The 19,327-nt window shown below is 40.2% G+C and overlaps 1 protein-coding gene across 1 annotated transcript; it reads right to left on the bottom strand.

Annotated features, from left to right (window-relative positions):
• Window positions 1-606: 606 nt before the first annotated feature.
• Window positions 607-18,859, bottom strand: LOC119742592 (potassium voltage-gated channel protein Shaw-like). Its single transcript, XM_038218739.1, has 4 exons — window positions 17,573-18,859; window positions 8,092-8,989; window positions 3,519-3,791; window positions 607-3,211 (listed from the first exon to the last, which is right to left on the bottom strand). Exons 1-4 carry the CDS (start codon window positions 18,212-18,214, stop codon window positions 3,123-3,125), a joined length of 1,902 nt encoding a protein of 633 aa, XP_038074667.1. The 5' UTR covers window positions 18,215-18,859; the 3' UTR covers window positions 607-3,122.
• Window positions 18,860-19,327: the final 468 nt, after the last annotated feature.

Raw genomic sequence — 19,327 nt, 5'->3', positions numbered from 1 at the left:
AAGGGGGCGCTTTCCCCCCCCCCCCCCCCAACCCCTGGAAAAGCCGGACAAAAAGGAGGGAAAAAGGAAAGAAAAAGAGGCGCGAAGTCATATTGCTGTAAATTTAATGGATGGGGGGGGGGGGGCCAAATGTCCTTGCCCCCCTCTAAAACTGATAAATGGACAATGTGTTGGGAAATACATGATTATCTTTTGGGGGGTGGAAATATGTTTTTCCCTCCCCCCCCCAAAAAAAAAAACCCTGGCGACGCCCATGAAAATATTAGGAGTTTTCTGGGAGTAAAATTGGTACATTTCACTGTTTTGTCGCATTGGCGGTGTTGCTTATACATGCATTGAAAAATAAATGAACGTTTACTAGGCCAGGTGAGGTATGCACTTAAAATCTACTGAATTAGTATCACAAATATTGCCTAAAATCACATGCAACTGTTTTTGAGTTGTCAGAAATTAGTATTAAACGTTTGTGCTACAAATTACTAGAAATTGGTGTGAAATCAAAACTGTGTTCATGTGTAAATTTACCTCTGAAAAAAATTACCAAGATGAATTAATGTGACACAAAGGCTTTTCAGTAATTTGGGCGTATAGAAAAAAAAGGTATGAAAACAAATCACGAAATCCTGTTGCAATAAAAATCTAAAAGAACATAAATTAACTCTCTATCTTTGGTGTTTTGTGCTCGAAATAAACCTTTAATACATAAATCAAATGTACATGTAACTGAATTTGGTATAATTTGAAAGTATAATTGAAATTGTATGTTGTTCTTTCAGATACATTTTTTCATCTTACTGTTGCATTGGGGAATATCAAAGTGATTCGGACTTTTAAATCTACATTATTCAGGTGTTTGTCTAAACTGTTGAAATTTTGATCCAGTTTCATTTATACTTTGATTGTGGTCCAATGTCATGGGCAAATCTGATTTAAAATAAAGTAACGGTACATACATGCATATGAAATTGCTGTTTATCAAACTGATTTTGCGTGTTTTATTCAGTATTCTTTTTACATGTGTTACTTCTTCAATGAAAAATATGTTTGATTTGACCAAACAGGGTGGTCAGACGCATATTTCTCTGAATTGGGGAGACTTGTTAAAACTGTTTTAAGATACTCCTAAATAACAGCATCTTTGTGTTATACGGTGAATCGGCGCTGAAAATAAAGCCTAAATCAGGAAATGGCGATGGTTTGTCAACACAATAGCACTACGTGCACAAATAACTGTAATAATGTAACTTAACTTTAGACCCACATGAATGCCATAGCTTGGACAAACTAATTGTTCTTAACTTGACCTTTATTGTCAACGCCGTTTCACCATAATACCACCCATATCTTTTAGTGTAGGAATATCTTAAAATAAAATTGTTAACACGTCTCCTCAATTTTTGATAAATTTGTCTCTGAAAAAGTGTAAAATAAATGTTCGTCCACCCTGTATGTCGAGAAACTGACTTTACTAGAAATTGCTGTATTCGCGTTCCCATAGATATCAAGACTGATAATTTTGGATGATTTTGTGTTTGTTCTGGTTTGTGTTTTCTCTCCATGTCTTCTTGGTCTGTCTGTCAGTCCGTGTTTTACGTCCAGGCATCTTCCAACCAATCATCATCCATTCTTTTTTTTCTTCGGTTTTCACAAGAAACATTTTACACGTCAGGCTTTAAAGTTACCTTTATTACAGAGTACAAAAAAGTAAAATATTATGTGCAACTGCTCTTTGTTTGCTTTTTACAAATTGATGCATGAAACTTCAAAAGCCTATATCACTTTTATTGTTTGTGTTTTTATCCTAAACTACGATCAAGTGAAAAATATACATAAATGTCTTTGAGATGTTCTGTTATACGGCAACAAATATGGCACAATATCTAACAACGAAACGCACGAGCTTGATTAATTGAATTGAGCTGAAAGTACATAACTTAGGAAATATAATCAATATTGTACGGATACAGAAAACTCATATACCGAGTATGGGTCAATAAAACTAAATGAAAATCAAAGAGCTGTAACTTTGGGGGGGGGGGGAGCTTTATAAGAACTCATTAATATCCTGTGATCATCAGCACCTAAGTGTTTCAAAAATATGTACAATGAAACATGATGGTGAAACATGATGGTTGTAATTGAAAGTTTCCCCGGTATTCACTTTAGTGTCATTAAATTCACAAAAGCGTTAAATAAAACTATAATTTAACAACTCACATTGAACCAACGTGATGAACTCTGCTTGTACACGAACATACACTTAAATCGTGGGAAAAGCTACTTAATATTCCTTTTATAACGGTACCCTGTGTGCATCGTGGTCTACAGCGCATGCTCCCACAAAACTAAGATTCACAGAGCGGTTGCTGTTACAGTTGTCAATAAAATAAACGCTTGCATGGCAAATTCCATATAATGCATGCAGATTATGCACAAAACTGCGTTTTGACCTCCAGATTCTGACCAATCAGCGGGCGCTTCAGTCGTTTCTGCGGTAACCCGATGTTGTACTTCAAAAGAAAAGTGACAGCTTTTGCTAAAGTAACAGCTTTGGCTAATTTCTGCTCTAAAGACGTTACGACTTCTAAAGAAGTCTCCAATTGGCTGGTGGGCACGCGGGGTCGCGTAAAATTAGCATGTGCGGATATATCCGACGCTCGTAATGAGTGCTCTACACACGTTAACATCTGATCCACAGACTACTCTTACAGAGGCACCCATTGAAGCCTTTATTTTGACGAAATCCGGTTACGATCAGAATAGTACGCATACTGTTTTATTGGGTTTGGAATACGTGCATAACTACGCCTTTAAAGCTAAAGATCGCAAGGTATAATTTAGCAGACGAACGGGAATCCCCTGTCTACAGTTGCTGTACGGAGTTAATTTTGAAAATGCTCTGCGTTTCGGCATAAGAGTTTTTGTGACCCTTCGTCAATTTGCAGCACTGGTCTCAGCTAATTAAGGCTCACAACAAGGATCTGGCAGATATTAAGTGGAGGCAGACCGTTGTGTTTTCAAATGTATGGGGGGGGGGTCAAATGTATGCGATATATATCCAGAGTACGTTAATGTGCAAAAGCAAGAACAAAAGGTGTCCGTTGTAGTACAACCTGGTGACGTCACATATCCACTTCGGTCATAGATGGTAGGAGAGATCTCCGCCGGGGAGGTGGACGTAGAGGGCCTGCTGCCAAGGATCGACTCCGGCCTTGGAAATGTAGGAGAAAAAAGAAAAATCATAAAGTAGCCGATAATGTACAAAAATAAAGTGAAAAGTGACAACACCACTGGTTGTGGTGTGATTCTATGGCGCGGCTCAGTTACTCCTTAAACACTATACATTGTAAAAAAATAATGAAAAGGCTCATTTTGCGCCTCTCATACTACTTTAACCTTGATAGTGTTAGGGATAGCACAACAATCGTTATTCCCCCGCACCACCACCGCCACTAAACGGGGTTAAATTTGCTACTCGTACACTACTCCACTCGCACAATAATACACTCTAGGCTAACCGTTTTGCCGATTTGCAGCACCATTTGGAGCGAAGCTTTCTCTTCGTCCCACTCCGGCGTGTCCAGACGGCATGAGACTTGCCCTCTTGCCGAGCCTCCTCTGTTGTGAGGGAGATAGCTTCCCCGCCCCACCATGAGAGGGGGAAAACGGCGACCGGGCCCTCGATGGGCTATCGCCGACCTCGTCCGTGAAGTAAACCGATATCTGTGTTTTCTCGCCTACTGCAGATGAAGCCGTTTTCACGCTGCCGTTAGCTGTTACCACTCCAGAAACTAAATTGTAAAAAAGTACGAAGTAATTTTTTTTAAGTAAAATGATATCAGATCAGTCTTTCTGAGAATCTAAGGCAATGTACCATTGGCAATTAGGCATCGAGTGCGTTTATAGGTTACTGACGTGACCAGAATCACTTTGAAGATAATTGAGTTTACATCTTCAGTATTATTTATCTCAGAATTTTAAATTATCTGGCTTAGGCCAAAAAAAAAAAGTCGGTCTCTGGTCAGCGCGCGCGTCGATTTCAATCATGCGCGTCAATCTTTTTTTTTTCCAAAATGTTTCGCGGTAGCTCCAACAGCGCCCTCTATTGCCGCACCTTCTCAATTTTTTTTTACCAAAGAGCACCAAGGAATGGGAAATTACACCAAGGCAAATGATCGAGAGCACCAAGGCAAATTATGGAGGACACCAATGTACATGAGGACACCAAAAAAGCAAAATAGTACCCCACCTTGTCTGTACAATCCAAGTTTGAAGAAAGAAAAAAAGCCGCATCGCCGCGTCAATTCCGGAACTTTGGTCTGACCAGAGACCGAATTTTTTTTTTTGGCCTTAGTTGGAATTTCTTTCATTTGTTTTTATTTGAATATTCGTTGAAGACTTTTAAATGTTCTAATTTACCAATGCTCATTATGACTGTACTGCAATACAAAAAAGAAACCTGTAAAAATAGTGACATTGTGTCTGTTTTCACAAGTGGACAGGAAATATAATGGCAGAAGAAAACAAGACCGAAAGCGTCTCCTCGTTTTATTTACCTTTGGTTAAAGTGCTGCATGTCTGTTTTCCCTTAATGACACATTTCGAACACGTCAATCTACATGTGAACAGCAGCATTTTTTTTCAGGTGGACGGGGATCATTAAAAGTGCTCTTTCACTGGTCGATATTCCACTACCGGCGCACTCGCAAAATACACAGCACTGCCGTAACATTTTGGCCTGTTCGCCTAGGCAACCAAGGCGCGTGGGCCACCCCAGCAAACAAGAGAACCAGCTGTGTAAAACCCCGAGACGCGTCGGCAAATTGACTCATTCAGGGCCGTCAGTCCGACCGGTCCTAGCGCGCACGAGCCCCGCGTGTGCTTCCCGCCGGTGTACGGCAGCCAGCGCCGCCGTTTCGACCGTCCCAACTATACAATTGGCAGACATAATAGTCGATATTAATTAAAACCTTAAATAAACACGGCGGTGCGGATTATTAATTGACGGTGTATCTGTAATATATGACAAGGTAACGGTTTCAGGGTACGCCTTTACCTGGTAAATAATATCAGTGTAGATCGTTAACAGGGCTATTATGTAGGCGGTTTATGAATTCAGTTCAATAAAATTCGAAGAATGGCATTAAAATGGGTAAAGTGAGATTTGTTTTCCAGGCAGGCCCGTCACCTGCGGGCGAGCAACTGGCGCCCATCGGCAAAAACCATGAGCGTAAAAAATATATAGGCCTATGTGTGTGTTTTTTGTGGTCTGCCCCCTAGTTTGTACTGCGTCCCCCCCCCCCCCATGCCCTGAGCTGGCGACGGTGCTGTTTCCAGGTATATATCCAATAGTAGTTATCCTTCCTCGGCTTAACTATATCAACTCGTTCGCCTCCTGGCTTGTTTTTTTTAAGTAAGAAGAAAAGTGAGGCAATTGTGTTCTGTATCACAAAATTATATCGACTCGATCACTTTACAGCTAATCGAATGCATGCGCATGCGCCTTGAATTTTACTTATTAAAAAAAGATAATTGTGTAATGTACAGTAAACTCACGATATGAAAGTTGCCTATAATATGGGTAATGTATATGAATACTATATATTACTTCCAACACTTAAAAGAGTTATGAGAACTATATCACATAAATGTGTTTAAAATGTTTGTTTCAAACAAACAATGATGAAAAAACGGGAAAAATCTAGATGGTGCAAAATAGCAATTGCTCTCTGTTTTTCCTGGCTGCAAATGTATTTCACCTGCAATTTTGTTAGGGACAGAAACAAGCAGAACACAGGAACGAGAGACCTTGCTTCAGACCGCAACTCTGAGGCTGTACGGACGGGGCAGGTGCTCTGGTTTCCGCCCTCGGTGTTCTGTCTTCGCTGCTCCACCATGCCAACGAACCCGGAGGCCAATTGGACAGAGGCCATCCTTCAAACAATCACTCGACTGTTTTATGATTGTTTTTAAGCCGAACTCTTATTTCAGAATTCATTTTTCCCTACAAAATATGTCTTTAGTTACATGGTTAATTGTAAAAAGCATCTTTTAAATTATGGCCTTAACACTAAGACGAGACTAATACAGGTGTTGGCTACAAACTAGAAAGAATATAAAACGAGTGTAAACTCATCGTTAAAGTAGGTATCTTTTCACATTTCGTCTGACATTTCGTCTGAATTGTGAAAGATTATAATATAGGTAGAAGGGAAGCAAGATTCAGATAGGAAGGTCCAAAGACAGGCAGTATTACCTTAACATCAGTTGTCAGGTTTTTTTTTTTACTTGGTATTTTAACTTGGTATTTTAGAAAGAAGAAATAATACATCACTGCATCATGGCTTCGTTCGGCATATATATCACGCCTGGAATCCGAATGATTTCGCTATCAGCTGAATTCGCATTTTTACAAGTTGGCTTGAACGCCTGGATTTACCAAAATAAAAAGAGAACGATTATCGTCCATATACACTCATGGGCGTCGCCAGGATTTTTTTCCAAAAGGGAGGGGGGGGGGGCAAAGTTTGTCAACATATTCTCAATTTATCATTTTTCGAGCGTGGGCAGGGGAACATTAACCCTCCCCCTCCCCTCCCCCTCCCCCCATCAAATTAACAGCAATAATGGTTTCGCACCTCTTTTTCCGTTTTTCCTTTTTCGGGCGGGGGGGGGGGGGAGCCCTTGCGACGCCCATGCATACACTTAAGAGCTGTATATTTGCCGTGTTATTTCATTATGATTATCTTTTTTTATACCCCCCCAAAAAAAAAAACCCGAACGTATGATTTCTTTTGAAGTTGCCCTTTTAAAGGGGATGAGCAGGCAGCTCGGAGAGAATATCAAACAGCCGTTGACCAGTTCGCGCTCACAAACAGTCATCGAATAAATGATGGGAGAATCGGTGGTATTCCGTCACTGGGATCAGCCTACAAGCCGCTCTATCCATCTGCTAAGCCCTGTCGTGATCGTTACCCCCCCCCCCCTTCCTTCACTCATTCCTCCTCTTTTATCTCGTCGCCATGACACCAAGCCTCGGTGTCATCTTCTCAAGCTATCCCCACAGCGACCGCCCTGCAATCGATACCTGTAATAGCCCTTTCTCCATGAACCGCGAAATAATATTTTCTCAACCCCGAGGTGCTTGTTGGGGGGTTTGGAGGGCATGATCGTCGATAATGACACTTGCACATCTGCGAAGAAGCTTTTTGATTCCTTGTTTGGCCATTGTGATTCATCGTCGTTGCCATGGAACACAATTTTATACAGGTACACACATTTCGAAACTATTAAAGTGATGACATTGAGGACATAAGATTCTTGAATCATCACTCTTTCGTCAGCTATTTGACAATTATATCAGCTATACCTTTCCAGGTAATGAAGGTCTGGAATGAAACGTATGCACCGATTTGGGGAGAGATACACTTCATGTTTTATCTTTGAAAGATGAGATTGCGAACGTAAAGGTACATGAGATTATTTGCGTTTTGTGCCCCTGTTTTCGTTTGAGGCTACACGTACAATCGCTTAAGATCTTAATAAGGGTGCATAACAAATCGCTTGTGGAAGTTTCAGCTCAGCGGATACTATACATTTTTTTTCAGAAAACAGAGAAAACGTATGCACAATATGTTTGTGGTTTCGTATAAATGGATCCCATTGCTGAACGCACGTAAAAACTTGTGCACGTGGGCGCATTTTCTTAAACCACCTGCAATGATTGTTTTGTTCTACAGAATCATACTATTCCAGGCGGAATAATTTCACATGATATTTGGTACCAGTCTTTTCTTCACTTTGAGCAAGGAGTTTCTCGTTAAATCGGTATAGGTAAGTTTCCGGGAAATTACAAATGATCCTATACGTGCCTTCATGAAGAACTTTTGTCCCTGGGATTCATGCGTTATAATTTTGAAGAAGAAAAACAGACTGTACAGACTTTTGTTAAGGTTTGATAATGTTTATTATGTACAGCTTTAAGCAACGAAAATAGTAATTCAAATATTTATTATTGTACAAAATAAATAACTCCGGGTTCAGAAGAGGTACCTAGAGGTATTAGGAAGGGTATTGAAAGTAGAAACTCACCAGTTCTGAGGCAGCTATCCTCGCTACGTAAACTGTTGGTGTCGTACTCATTAGTAGACTGCGTGGAGTAGCCACTGATGCTGGATGATGCCATGTGGTTCCCGTGCGTCTTCAAGACGTCTGCAGCGCCAACCAAAGCGCGCTTCCGTTTCTTGGGCAGTTTCTGAGAGGCCTGTGCGTGCGTGTAATACAGCGAGAAGTTGTTGACAATGACGGGGATTGGTAAGGCAAGGGTCAGCACGCCGATGATGGCAGTACAAGCCCCGATGACCCTTCCCAGCCAGGAGCGGGGCACCACGTCCCCGTAACCCACGGTGGTGATAGTGACTACCACCCACCAGAACCCCACTGGGATGTCCGTAAAGTCGTTATCGTCGTCAATGTTCTTTGTCCATTTTTCGGCGTAGTAGATCAGACTGGCTGACACCAGAGTCACTAAAGTCACAAACACGATCATGAGGAGGAGCTCCTTGGCGCTGGCGCGGACGGTATGCACCAGGATCTTCAACCCACTGAGATGTCGCGCCAGCTTGAAGATCCGGAAAATCCTCACGATCCGCAGGAAACTCAGAAAGTCGTTCCAGAACTGAAGCGTCTGCTCGCCGTTGATGCGTTCGCCCAGGTCCACGTAGAACGGAATGACTGCCATAATGTCGATAATATTCTCCACGGTGATAAAGAACCGTAGCTTGTTTGGGCAAAACATGAACCGTACCACAAGTTCCACTGTGAAGAACGTGACGCACACGGCCTCGGTGATGAACAGCGATATGTGTGTCTCAACGATCTCTTGTCCGGTGTCGGTATCGTTCACTATCGTTCGAAAGTTTGCCATGGTCTCCAAGCAGAATGTTGTGATAGAAAGAACTACAAACAGGAGCGACATGAAGGCAAATACCTGTAGATTTAGAGCAATAAAAATATAATCGTTAAAAGACAAAGGTTTACGGTAGTAGTATCTTGTGACAAATCTCTTTTGTGTTTTTGTGAGGTTCTGAAAAGAACGGGGAAAACTCAATCTTTCGGACAAACTCGCATCCAGGTTTGTGGTAACTTTATTTAATAGAAAACATCAGTGAGCCATTAAAATTTGTTTCATGCATACTGGAAGATGACATTTGTTAATAGACTAGCCTTAAGTTGTAAACTCCCTTTAAGTTAGACCATGTTGGTTTCAGAGGGCTCGGTAGTCTGTAAATCAATTCTCATTCCAAACTGATACCGACCTTCTAACTCTGTGAATCAATAGTGTCTACTTTCCACGTGGATGGAAACCTTACGGAAATTAAAGTTGTAATCGTTGATAACCAACAGTAAAACCTTAATAGGGTATTCAAACAAACACAGTATACTTTTGACTATGTGCTGGTTATATGTGTATATTCATCTTTTAATATTTTCGTACAGATGACTTCGCGACAGCTGAGTTGTAATTACTCGAGTCAATGACTCACATTTTTGGTGACTCGACTCGACTAGAGTCCCAACGGGTAACTGAATCGACTCAAATCCAGTCACTGAGAGCAAAGGACGCGACTCTACTCGAGTTCCTCATCAGAAGACTCGACTCGACTAGAGGCGAAGGCTAAAAACACTTGAGTCCCAAAACTGTGCGAATTTTTTTTTGCAGTGACTTACGGTACAAAGTTATTAATATATGCACGTTTACTTCGCATTACCGTCGAGTTGTGGCCGCTTCGTGGTTTTATTATGTAGCATACAAACTGGTTGGCCTATCTTGGAACCAGACTTTTCCACATTCTTGGTTTCATCGTCGTCTTCGGGTTATTTCGTAAGCCCTTGATGGAACTCGGGCTAAATGCATGTCCTGCCTTCAAACAAATAACTAGGCATTTCCTACATAATCAGAAACAGTTTTGTATGTTGCAATTTGGTTTTAACGTTATCAGCGTAAACAATTACAAGATGCGACCTAATTATTACCCTTGCTATAGTATTCCTAAAATTCAGCTTCCTATAGGTGATTTGACCCATGGCGCAAAGAGCTGATTGAAACACAAAGTGCTTTCTCTTAACCAATCAACTCCTATAGGCAGATATAAGCAACTAAATAGCAAGAATCTTGTTAAAGAAGGGACTCGCGCAACATCGCAGGTTTTGACACGAACTGACATGACAACATTTAGTTCACTGCAGTAGGCCACAGTACGTTCTCCGTTTACTTAAATACCAATTACCACAGATTAAAGTTGCGTATACCATTTCTTGGATAACCTATGCGCAGTAGTGCCTTTCCGGTGTCTCGTTTTAGCTTGATATGGATTAGTTCCATCATTATTGACGGCACATTGGCAGGTGTTTCGAGTTTAATGGAATGGTTGCCTGGGAATTTGCAGACGGCGAATAGGCTGGATTGGCGCCATTATAGCCTCGTCGTTTTCAGTAGAAAAACTGTATGAACTGGCAAGGAAAACAAAACGAGTGGACCTGAATGCGTGATTTTAAATTTAACCCCCAAAAACTTGAAAGTACGAGCAATAAGTCGTGTTTGATAAGACCATTTTGATACTGCAGTTGTTTACGCATCAATGTGGTTAGTTTGTTTGTTTGTTAGGGGTGTTTGTATGTTTGTTTGTTGTGTTCTTTAGTGTGCTTATGTCTGTCTGTATATTTGTTGTTGTTGTTTTTTCCTTATGTTGACTATGTGTCTTGTTTAATCATTGTACTGTTGTAGTTGGACAGCCTCTCGATAAGTGTGTAGCTTTTTAGGCAATAATGTAGGCCTGCATATGGTACAATTAAATGTTTCTTGTATTTTAGTTTCGTGTATCTTTGCCCTTTGTAGTTTATTCTTTTGCCCATTTCCTTTGTAGTGACTTGTAATTTTATTGTTACGAATTTTAATATTGTATATTTAAATTGCCATGTATATTGATGTTGCCTGAAGTATTATCTAATACAAATCAATACATTCGTGATAGCAACACAACACAAGACTTCAGTTATATAATCTGCGGTATTCGGGGAATACATTTTTATGAAATGCTGAAATTTATCCATACAGTTTGTTGGTTAAAAACAATGGATATCAGGCAAGCTACTCGCCCACAAATTACACAATGGTGTGTAGCACAGCCTGAAAACATCGCACCTCTGCGTTCACCGTGAAAATAAAATGAAAGTGAACTCGTCCTTGACAAAGTAGTGTAACGCCTTATGTTCAACAGCATTCAATACAAAGGCCTCCCGGCTTGGGATAAAAGTACAATAAATTAATCCAACTGTATATCGCTTGCCAGCATCGTGTACTTGCCTCGGAAAAAAAAGCAGCTGCATAACTTCGAAAATGAATAATTCTACGTCCTTTCCCCTCAGAAAAAAAACCTCTTATTTATTCATTGCATTGCGTCGAGTGCTGTGACGGCGAGGAGTTAGTTTGGTACTTGATGTAAAGTTTTAAACAAAATATTCATGTGTAATTTATAATTCGGTTATAATTAGATGAGTACGAGTAAGACGACGCAAAACAATTACGAGTTTTAGTTACAGGTGGTTTTTTTTCATGCAAGTACAACTACGAGAGCGAGTCCATTCTCTTGTATATGAGTCATGCTTCGGGATGCGGGCTTAAAAAACATATTTTTTAAATAGTCAGTCAATTATGGAATATTGTGATGACAACAGCAGAATATTGTGATGATAACAGCTGAACTAAAAGCTTAATGAAGTGTTTTTTTTATTCATTTGGTATTTTCGAGCAACGAGGAGACTGAAAAGTAGTAGGGCCTATACTCTAAACTGTGTTTAGCCATTAAACACAATCTTGCTATCACTTTTAAACATGTTTAGACGCTAAACATTACGTGTTCAATTCCTAAAGACCAATGTTCAATTGCTAAACACTATCCATCCTTACGCTAAACACGTTTAGTATTTAAACATGTTTACAAACTGATAGCAAGAAAGTGTTTAGAAAAGTGTTTACTTGCTAAACACAGTTTGTACAGTGTACATTTGTACCAATAGAAATAACATCGATTAGGCCTATACAGGTCGTATAAAAAAAGTAATCCAAAATCTATCGGCTTATATGTAATATGTAAAAGTTGGGAAATTGTTGACTGTCAAAGTGGTTCAATCTTAAAGGGTAGTTCAATAGCTTCCAATAATTTGATACCATAAATACACCTTTTCAGTCACAGATGACTGAGCACCATTGATTGCAAGACAAAAGCAAAAACCCCTCGTTTTCCAAGTTTGCTGAGTAAGTGGTGAGTTAAGCTGTCGGAAGAATTCGCTTTCACTGTGGACACTGCAGTGCCTTCAAAGGGCGTGTCAGATAATGTTGTTGCATAAAGTTGTACATAAAAATGATTGATCATTCCAGAGATTTTGTTTATCATCACAAAGCCAAACGCCTACATTTTCCCCAAGTTTACCTGATTCAGTGTCAAATTGAGCTGTCCAAAACATTGTGCAGTCGCAGTGGCTTATGTGTTCAGTGTGAGGAGAGAAACAAGTTGAAAGTGTTTGAACACAAAATGGAGTATCATGTTTCATGATTTAATCAATCATTTCAAAGATGTATTTGTTTGCTCATTTAAAACAATAACTTCAAAACTAATTAGCTTGGGCGTTTGCCCAACTTGGCATGGCTTTGGCTATGCCCATTACAAGCTATGTTTTACAGATTTTTGATATGTCATTGCTATATTGTGATGCAAAACAAAATCTTTGGAATGATTAATAATTTATCGACAACATAAGGTACCATTTTAAGCAACAACATCTCCAACCGGGCCCAGATAAGACGTTAGAAACACGTTACCAAAAGTGTAGGCCTATCCTTAACCACACAAAATGGCGATGTCACCGGCAACTTTTTTTGTCCAAACCGAATACGCATGGCCAATTTACACATACGCTACTTTGTCGCGCAACAATTTTATAAATACATTTCATGAGCACATAATGTGTTCAAATTCCGCGACATATAAGTTGTGCGACTTATCACTCATTCATTTGTGCGTATTTATAAAACAAACAAAAATAAATAAAAAAAACCGCCACACTTCGCCAGACAGGGTCGCTTATGTGTGATTGAATATCATTCCGCCCACATTGTGCGTGCGAGCGTAGCAAATACGATGACGCGATCCATCGATTGGACCTTTTCTTCTTGACACTACTGTAGAGAGAAATTGCGCGTTTAACGACGCCTTGCTGAGAAATCAACCTCCGGGCTTTTTATATCGTTCTCAGAAAATTCCCGAAAGAATGCTGCCTGAAAACTGAATTTGTTTGCGATGTTAAGTGAATTTCAGTGCAGTAATCGCTGAATAATATACCAACATTGACCTGAGGCTTATACTTGCTTCCTTTTTAGTTGGTATTTCGCTGAATTACAACAATGTCTTCTGCATGAGTCTAACGGTTTCACACGAAAACCTGAATTGATAATTTGTACATTTCTTTGAAAGGCAATGATTTTGCCATGATACTTTCACCAAATGAAATTAATATCACATGATTTGACTGTCCATATAGGCCTACGTTTCTATAAATCGGGCGGAGTTATCTTGCATTGACCAAAAGTTCATGTTCCTTATGGTGATTGGCACAAGCGCCCTGTAAGCGCAGAATCGCACTCAGAAGATAGTAAAGATAGTTTGGGTTTGATTTCTGTGTTGGCGTGTTATCAGTTGACTCTAGATCGCTTTTGACAAAAGAAGTATATGTTGACTGGTTCGACTGAGGTACGAAACATTTCAGACAATGATGACATTTACGTGATGTTCATTTCGCAATGTGTGGTTCTGCAAAATGGATGTTTTTGAAAAAAATAAAGATTATTATAAAACTGAAACTCAATTTTAAATATGTGGTTCATATAATTTCAAATCAAACAGCTGAAATAAGCGACACATTTATTTTGCGCCACCCACGATATTTGTCTATGCATTTTTGAAATTAATTCAATATTTTTTGTGCATGTTATCTAAACTGGATTTTGTTTGCGCCATATTAAACGAACCGCCATACATCTGCCTTGCAATTTTGGTCTGTTCCTATATGCGCTTGTTTGTCGGTGTGAATATCGTATTCAGTAAACAAAGCACGTTTGTATTGATTTCTGTATTGCTATTTATCTATACTCCAGTCCAAACATATTGAAGAATAATAACCTCCGTTCCGAGAGACGGGGAATGTCGGTAAACACTGGAAAATTAAAAGGGTCCAGATGCGTCAGGTTTAACTTATATCACATAGGCCTACGCGATACCAACTCATACAATAGGCCTTACAACGTAAACAGCTTTTGTTCCTTTTCTTCCTTACAAAGTATAGCACGTGCTTATAATTGTTTGGTTTGGAATATGCGTTAATTAATAGTATAACCCACTTACATTAATATGAGGTATGCAAACCAAACATACATACAAACAATAGGAATTTGTACAGAGGTGGACATTGCAACCTAAGGAATTTCGAACTTGGGTTTGTCTCAATGGCCGCTATATGTTTATTAAGAAGAAAAGCTAATTAATATAGCATACATTTCCGCTGTGGTGTTATCGTATCATTAATTGGTATTGCGGAATATAATTCTATAAACAATGTATCAAAACTATTTTAAGACACCTTATTTGAGGATGTCATTACAGTTGTGTGAATTGTGTGAGATGAGGAGCAGAATCGAGATGGCCAATTTGATGGAAGAAAACCATTTTCGCGAGAAATCCCCCGCGACATATTTCATTCGTTCATCCTTGATGAATAAGAGTTCATAATAAAACCATAAAATATATCTGGCGCGGTGGTATACAAAGTGAATTCCACGCGCCGTTTATTCACGGGTTGATTACATTCAGACACTGAAAATATGATTTGTTAGAAAAGATAACACAAATGATAGGGAAATGAACACACAAAAATGGCATTTTAAAACTGCCTTACTAGGAGTGTGGAAAATAGGTGAAATTATTTGTAATTTCTTCTCATTGTCTTTTTCTGACCGGTTTCTTCTGGCTTTGGAGCTACAGTGCCTAGGGCACTTTTGAGGAATCCTTGGTTCAATTACCAGAAAGATATAAAAAATAATAAATAATAATAACAACAACAATAATACCCAATTTGTAATCAAAGATGAACTAAAATGTTGTCGTCACAGTTGGCCTACGAAGTGGCTTAGAAATTTAAGCTTTGCATTTCCTGAAGCGGAATGCGTGTATTGTTTGGCCCTGTTTGCTGTTGTGTACTTTTTATATACGGAGTACAAAACCAGTCCTGCAAGAATTGAAACAAATTAAATAATGCATAGGATATTAAAAACTTATGCTATGTGCGCGGGCGGCCCGGCGGCCTTAGCGCGTGGGAAAGCAACATACGACCGGGCAGAAATGTTTGAACAACGGCCGCTCAATAGCCCCTTGCTTCACTCTCGAGTCCCAAGTCCATTACAACTCGTAATTCGCGTGTTTTGCTCGCTTCGGCAGGACTGTCGCTATGTGAACCCCGTAGCATGCAGTGGATGCAACAAAATGCGAACATTTTTTTTTTGCAAGGTTGTTGAGTGGGAATTGTTTTTCGGTTGTTATGATGCAGTGGGACGCATTATGGTTAGTTGGAAAGCAAACAATATTAAACCAAGGCAACATTAGTTGAGTATTGAAATAATGATGATCAACTCGTATACGAAATTCAACCGCATAAAGAAAATGTTAATGAGGAGTAAATTCTTGGAAACCAAGGTGCGGCAATCAATTATTTCTTTCTTTCTTTGTTTCTTTATTTTCTTTCTAATGAAACCAAGGATTCCTCAAAAGCGCAGGCAATGTAGCTCAAAAGTCTGAAGAAATCGGTAGAGAAAAGTCAATGAGAAGAAATTACAGTTTTAGACGTGGGAAAAACCCCCAGAAGTATGTTTTGGGGAAAACCCACGGAATCAGGTATAGACTGAAAACTCAGTCCACATGTGGACCAGGACTGGAACCGAACCCGGGCCACAGCGCGCTGCAGCAGTGGAAGGCGAGGACAGTACTGCACCCACCTGACTCCCCAATTCAATTCACTTATCAATTCACCCGTCCAAGCTAAAAGTATGGACATTTTTCTACCCCCAAAAAAGTGATCATCAGTTTTATTTAAAGGTTTTATACTAATTTTAGAAGCACAGTGTATTCGCCATCAAATTGTTCGGTATCATTTTAACTGTCCCCGGGAAACTACAAGCAAACTGGGAGTGGGGCCCACTTTTAGCCACTAAATGAGTCTAAAGCCACGTAGGATCACTGAAGCCACTGGAAAATTACAGCAACGAACAACAACAAAGAAAACAACATTAAAAAGAAACCCAATAACTATCCCCAAATGTCGCCTTTTCAAACACCCTCCCAGGAATTATTTATGACTTTGAAACACATACCGAAATTTCCCTGAATTTTTTTTTCCAGATTCGTTGATTGTTTTTTTTTATTTTAAATTTTAATTATGCCAAATTCTCCGACCTTTCCAACAGCATAATTTTACAACACAATTCCAGCACTCTACATCGATCTATAACTACGCAGGAAAAATCATCTGTCCTTTTAGGTTGGCATATTCGGCCTTTAGATACGAAATTAACTGTGCTTCTCTGTTACTCATGGATTTGAACAAAAATATGTTGTGAACAGAGATAACCCAAAACACAAATAAAAACGAGTTTTACAGACGGGTATAAGAATAAACCGGTTTTCAGTTCAGCCCGACAAAGCTGGTATGTGAAGAGTTTAAACAGCTGTTCAGAATAGTTCCCTCGTTGGAGAAATATTCCAGATGGTTATGGTTTTGAAATTGAAAATAATTTTAATCTATAAACTAATTAGGGCAATCGAGTACTGAAAAGACATTGAGAGAGAGACAAAAAAGAGGGAAACGATTTCTGTTCTCTACAGTTGAATCTCCAGTTATAGCATATTTAAAATATAACTGCTCAATGCGAAGTTGCATGACATCGTTGTTAACTGATGTCCAACAATTAGTGTACAAGATATTCGGAGATATCAACTGGCGTAAACATTTGCCTAAACGTGTGTTACAACACGCGTTTAGCCTCAATCCGCGCAAACGTTCCCAACCTTCGCGATCTTTTTGTGCACATTTGGAAATCGTTTGCCAACGTTGGCAAACGTTTGCATTGTCTGCGTTAAGCGGAACGCATCCCGGGTTTGCAAACTTTGCATTGTAGCAATTCTATCACAATTCAGGTCAAAAGTGCATCACAAGTCCTTTCACAAGTTCAGATAACGCTTAAAGCAAAAGTGGATGAACAATTACTTTAAGTTTATTTGAACAGTTTGTGATTTGACTTGAGACTAGAGGACTTGTGATGAACTAAACATCAACTTTTTTGGCAGTTTTCTTTTCTGTGTCTCATGTCTGTATGTTAACTGAAGGTACTTGACGAATGATGGCCGGGACGGGATGTACGGGGCTTTCTTTAAAGATGGCGGCATCAGTGTAACGAATTATACCTTACCTTAGCCGCCCGAGACGAGTAGGGCTCGTCTAGCATCGCCCATATACGTGGTTGGTATCTCCGGTACCAGGTTTTCTTGGACGTCTCGTATTCCTCCTCGATTCCAAAGATTCTGGCCACATCTTCCTCTTCTTCGCTGTCGCTCTTCTCAAAGTTTGGTCCGTTCAACTTAGCTAGCGTCTCCTGCGCGTCTCGGTGCTCGGTGTGGTACGACCAGCAGCAGGCCTCGATCTGCTTCTCGTCGATGCCCCAGAATTGGAGTTCCTCCTCGAAGGCCGGGCCGCAGACATCCCGCGGCGCGTGCAGCTTCCCGATGCGGTAGTAGTTGAGCACGGCGTCGAACATCCGCGGGTGCCTGTCGAAGAAAAACTCCCCGGTCACTGGGTCGTAGTCCGTACTGTTTGTAGCCGTGGACTGGGCCAGCCAGGCAAGCCTGGTGTCCGGTATGTTTTTGAGGGTGGACTTGTACGTCTCGTGTCTGACACCACCGACATTGATGCGGACTTTGTTGTCCTGACTGGTGGGACCATTTGGCCGGAGTGACGGGTGGGCACTGGTCAATCTCTCGTTCCCTTCCCCTTCCGTGTCCACCTCGGGTTCTCCCTTCACCCGTTCCATTGAAATACTCATGCGCGGCAACATGGCTCTTTCTTCAAAAGCAAAACAATCTCCGCAATAAGCTAAACCAATCACCAAAATATTTCCCCCGACTTCTCAAAATAACCTTACAGGCATTTCTTCCGCGCGACCCCTTTTTTTTTTTGGTTCAGACTGGCAGAATTGTCAATGAGAAAATGTTATCTCCGTCTGTTAACAGAAAGTATCAACGGTAGGCTTCCAGGCGTGGGCCCCTATCTGACCAATAGTTGGCATTCCGACGACGGGAAAAATCCAAGCATACAAAATGATACGTTCATAACTGAGTTATCTTCTTCACTCGCTTGAAGTTGGTGTGTTGATCCAGGAAAGCGATCCTACATCTTGTCTGATGACACTACGTTACGATAGCAACATGACCCAATACAAATCAATTCCCACTATACATCACGCGCTCTACCACTCCTCTAACAACTTGCCCGCCGTAGGCTTGGTGGTGATAAACTGGCTCGCTTGGAAACAAAAAATGCTTCAAAGTTCAGTATAAGTATTCTGAACCAAAACCATCTGCAACCGTCACACTAGTATCTACATGTATATAACAAGGCTTTGTTGTGGTTACGCGAAATAAATAATTACATCGAATACAATTTCAAGAACTGGTCTGTTTTTTTTTTCGAGTCGCCGATCGTAGCGTGCCGTTGCAAAATATTATGTCGTCACTGAAAAGTGAGCGAAGCCCCAAACACGTTCGGCCAATGGGGAGTGGGGCGCATGCGCAGAGTCAACACACCTGTCCTACAAGAACAGGTGCATAGCATTGATTTTGTAGACGAGGTGGGGACTAGCGATCAATTGTAATGCAAATGAGTCTAGATTGTAATTACTATGTGGCTTTTTGGCTTTCACTTTTAGACGCGTTAATGTTTGGAATTAGACACGCTCCTATGGGTATATGAAGGTCCCTATAATTATGTGCATTTTCAACAACCTCTAACAATAAAAATGACAGTAAATGCACTTTCACTATAACATTTGTGCGGTTTGATTTGTTTTGTTTTTTTCAGTTGCATTTTTTTTCTCCATAGATACATATGAATAAAGTAAAGTACATGTAGTCACAAATAAAGTAGTCATGTGATGTTATTTTGAAGCAGT

The sequence above is a fragment of the Patiria miniata genome, unplaced genomic scaffold, assembly GCF_015706575.1.
Source record: "Patiria miniata isolate m_02_andy unplaced genomic scaffold, ASM1570657v1 HiC_scaffold_1, whole genome shotgun sequence".
In the NCBI taxonomy this organism is placed as follows: domain Eukaryota; kingdom Metazoa; phylum Echinodermata; class Asteroidea; order Valvatida; family Asterinidae; genus Patiria; species Patiria miniata.
Note: the sequence above shows the minus strand (reverse complement) of the source record. Positions and strands in the feature narration are given on the sequence as shown.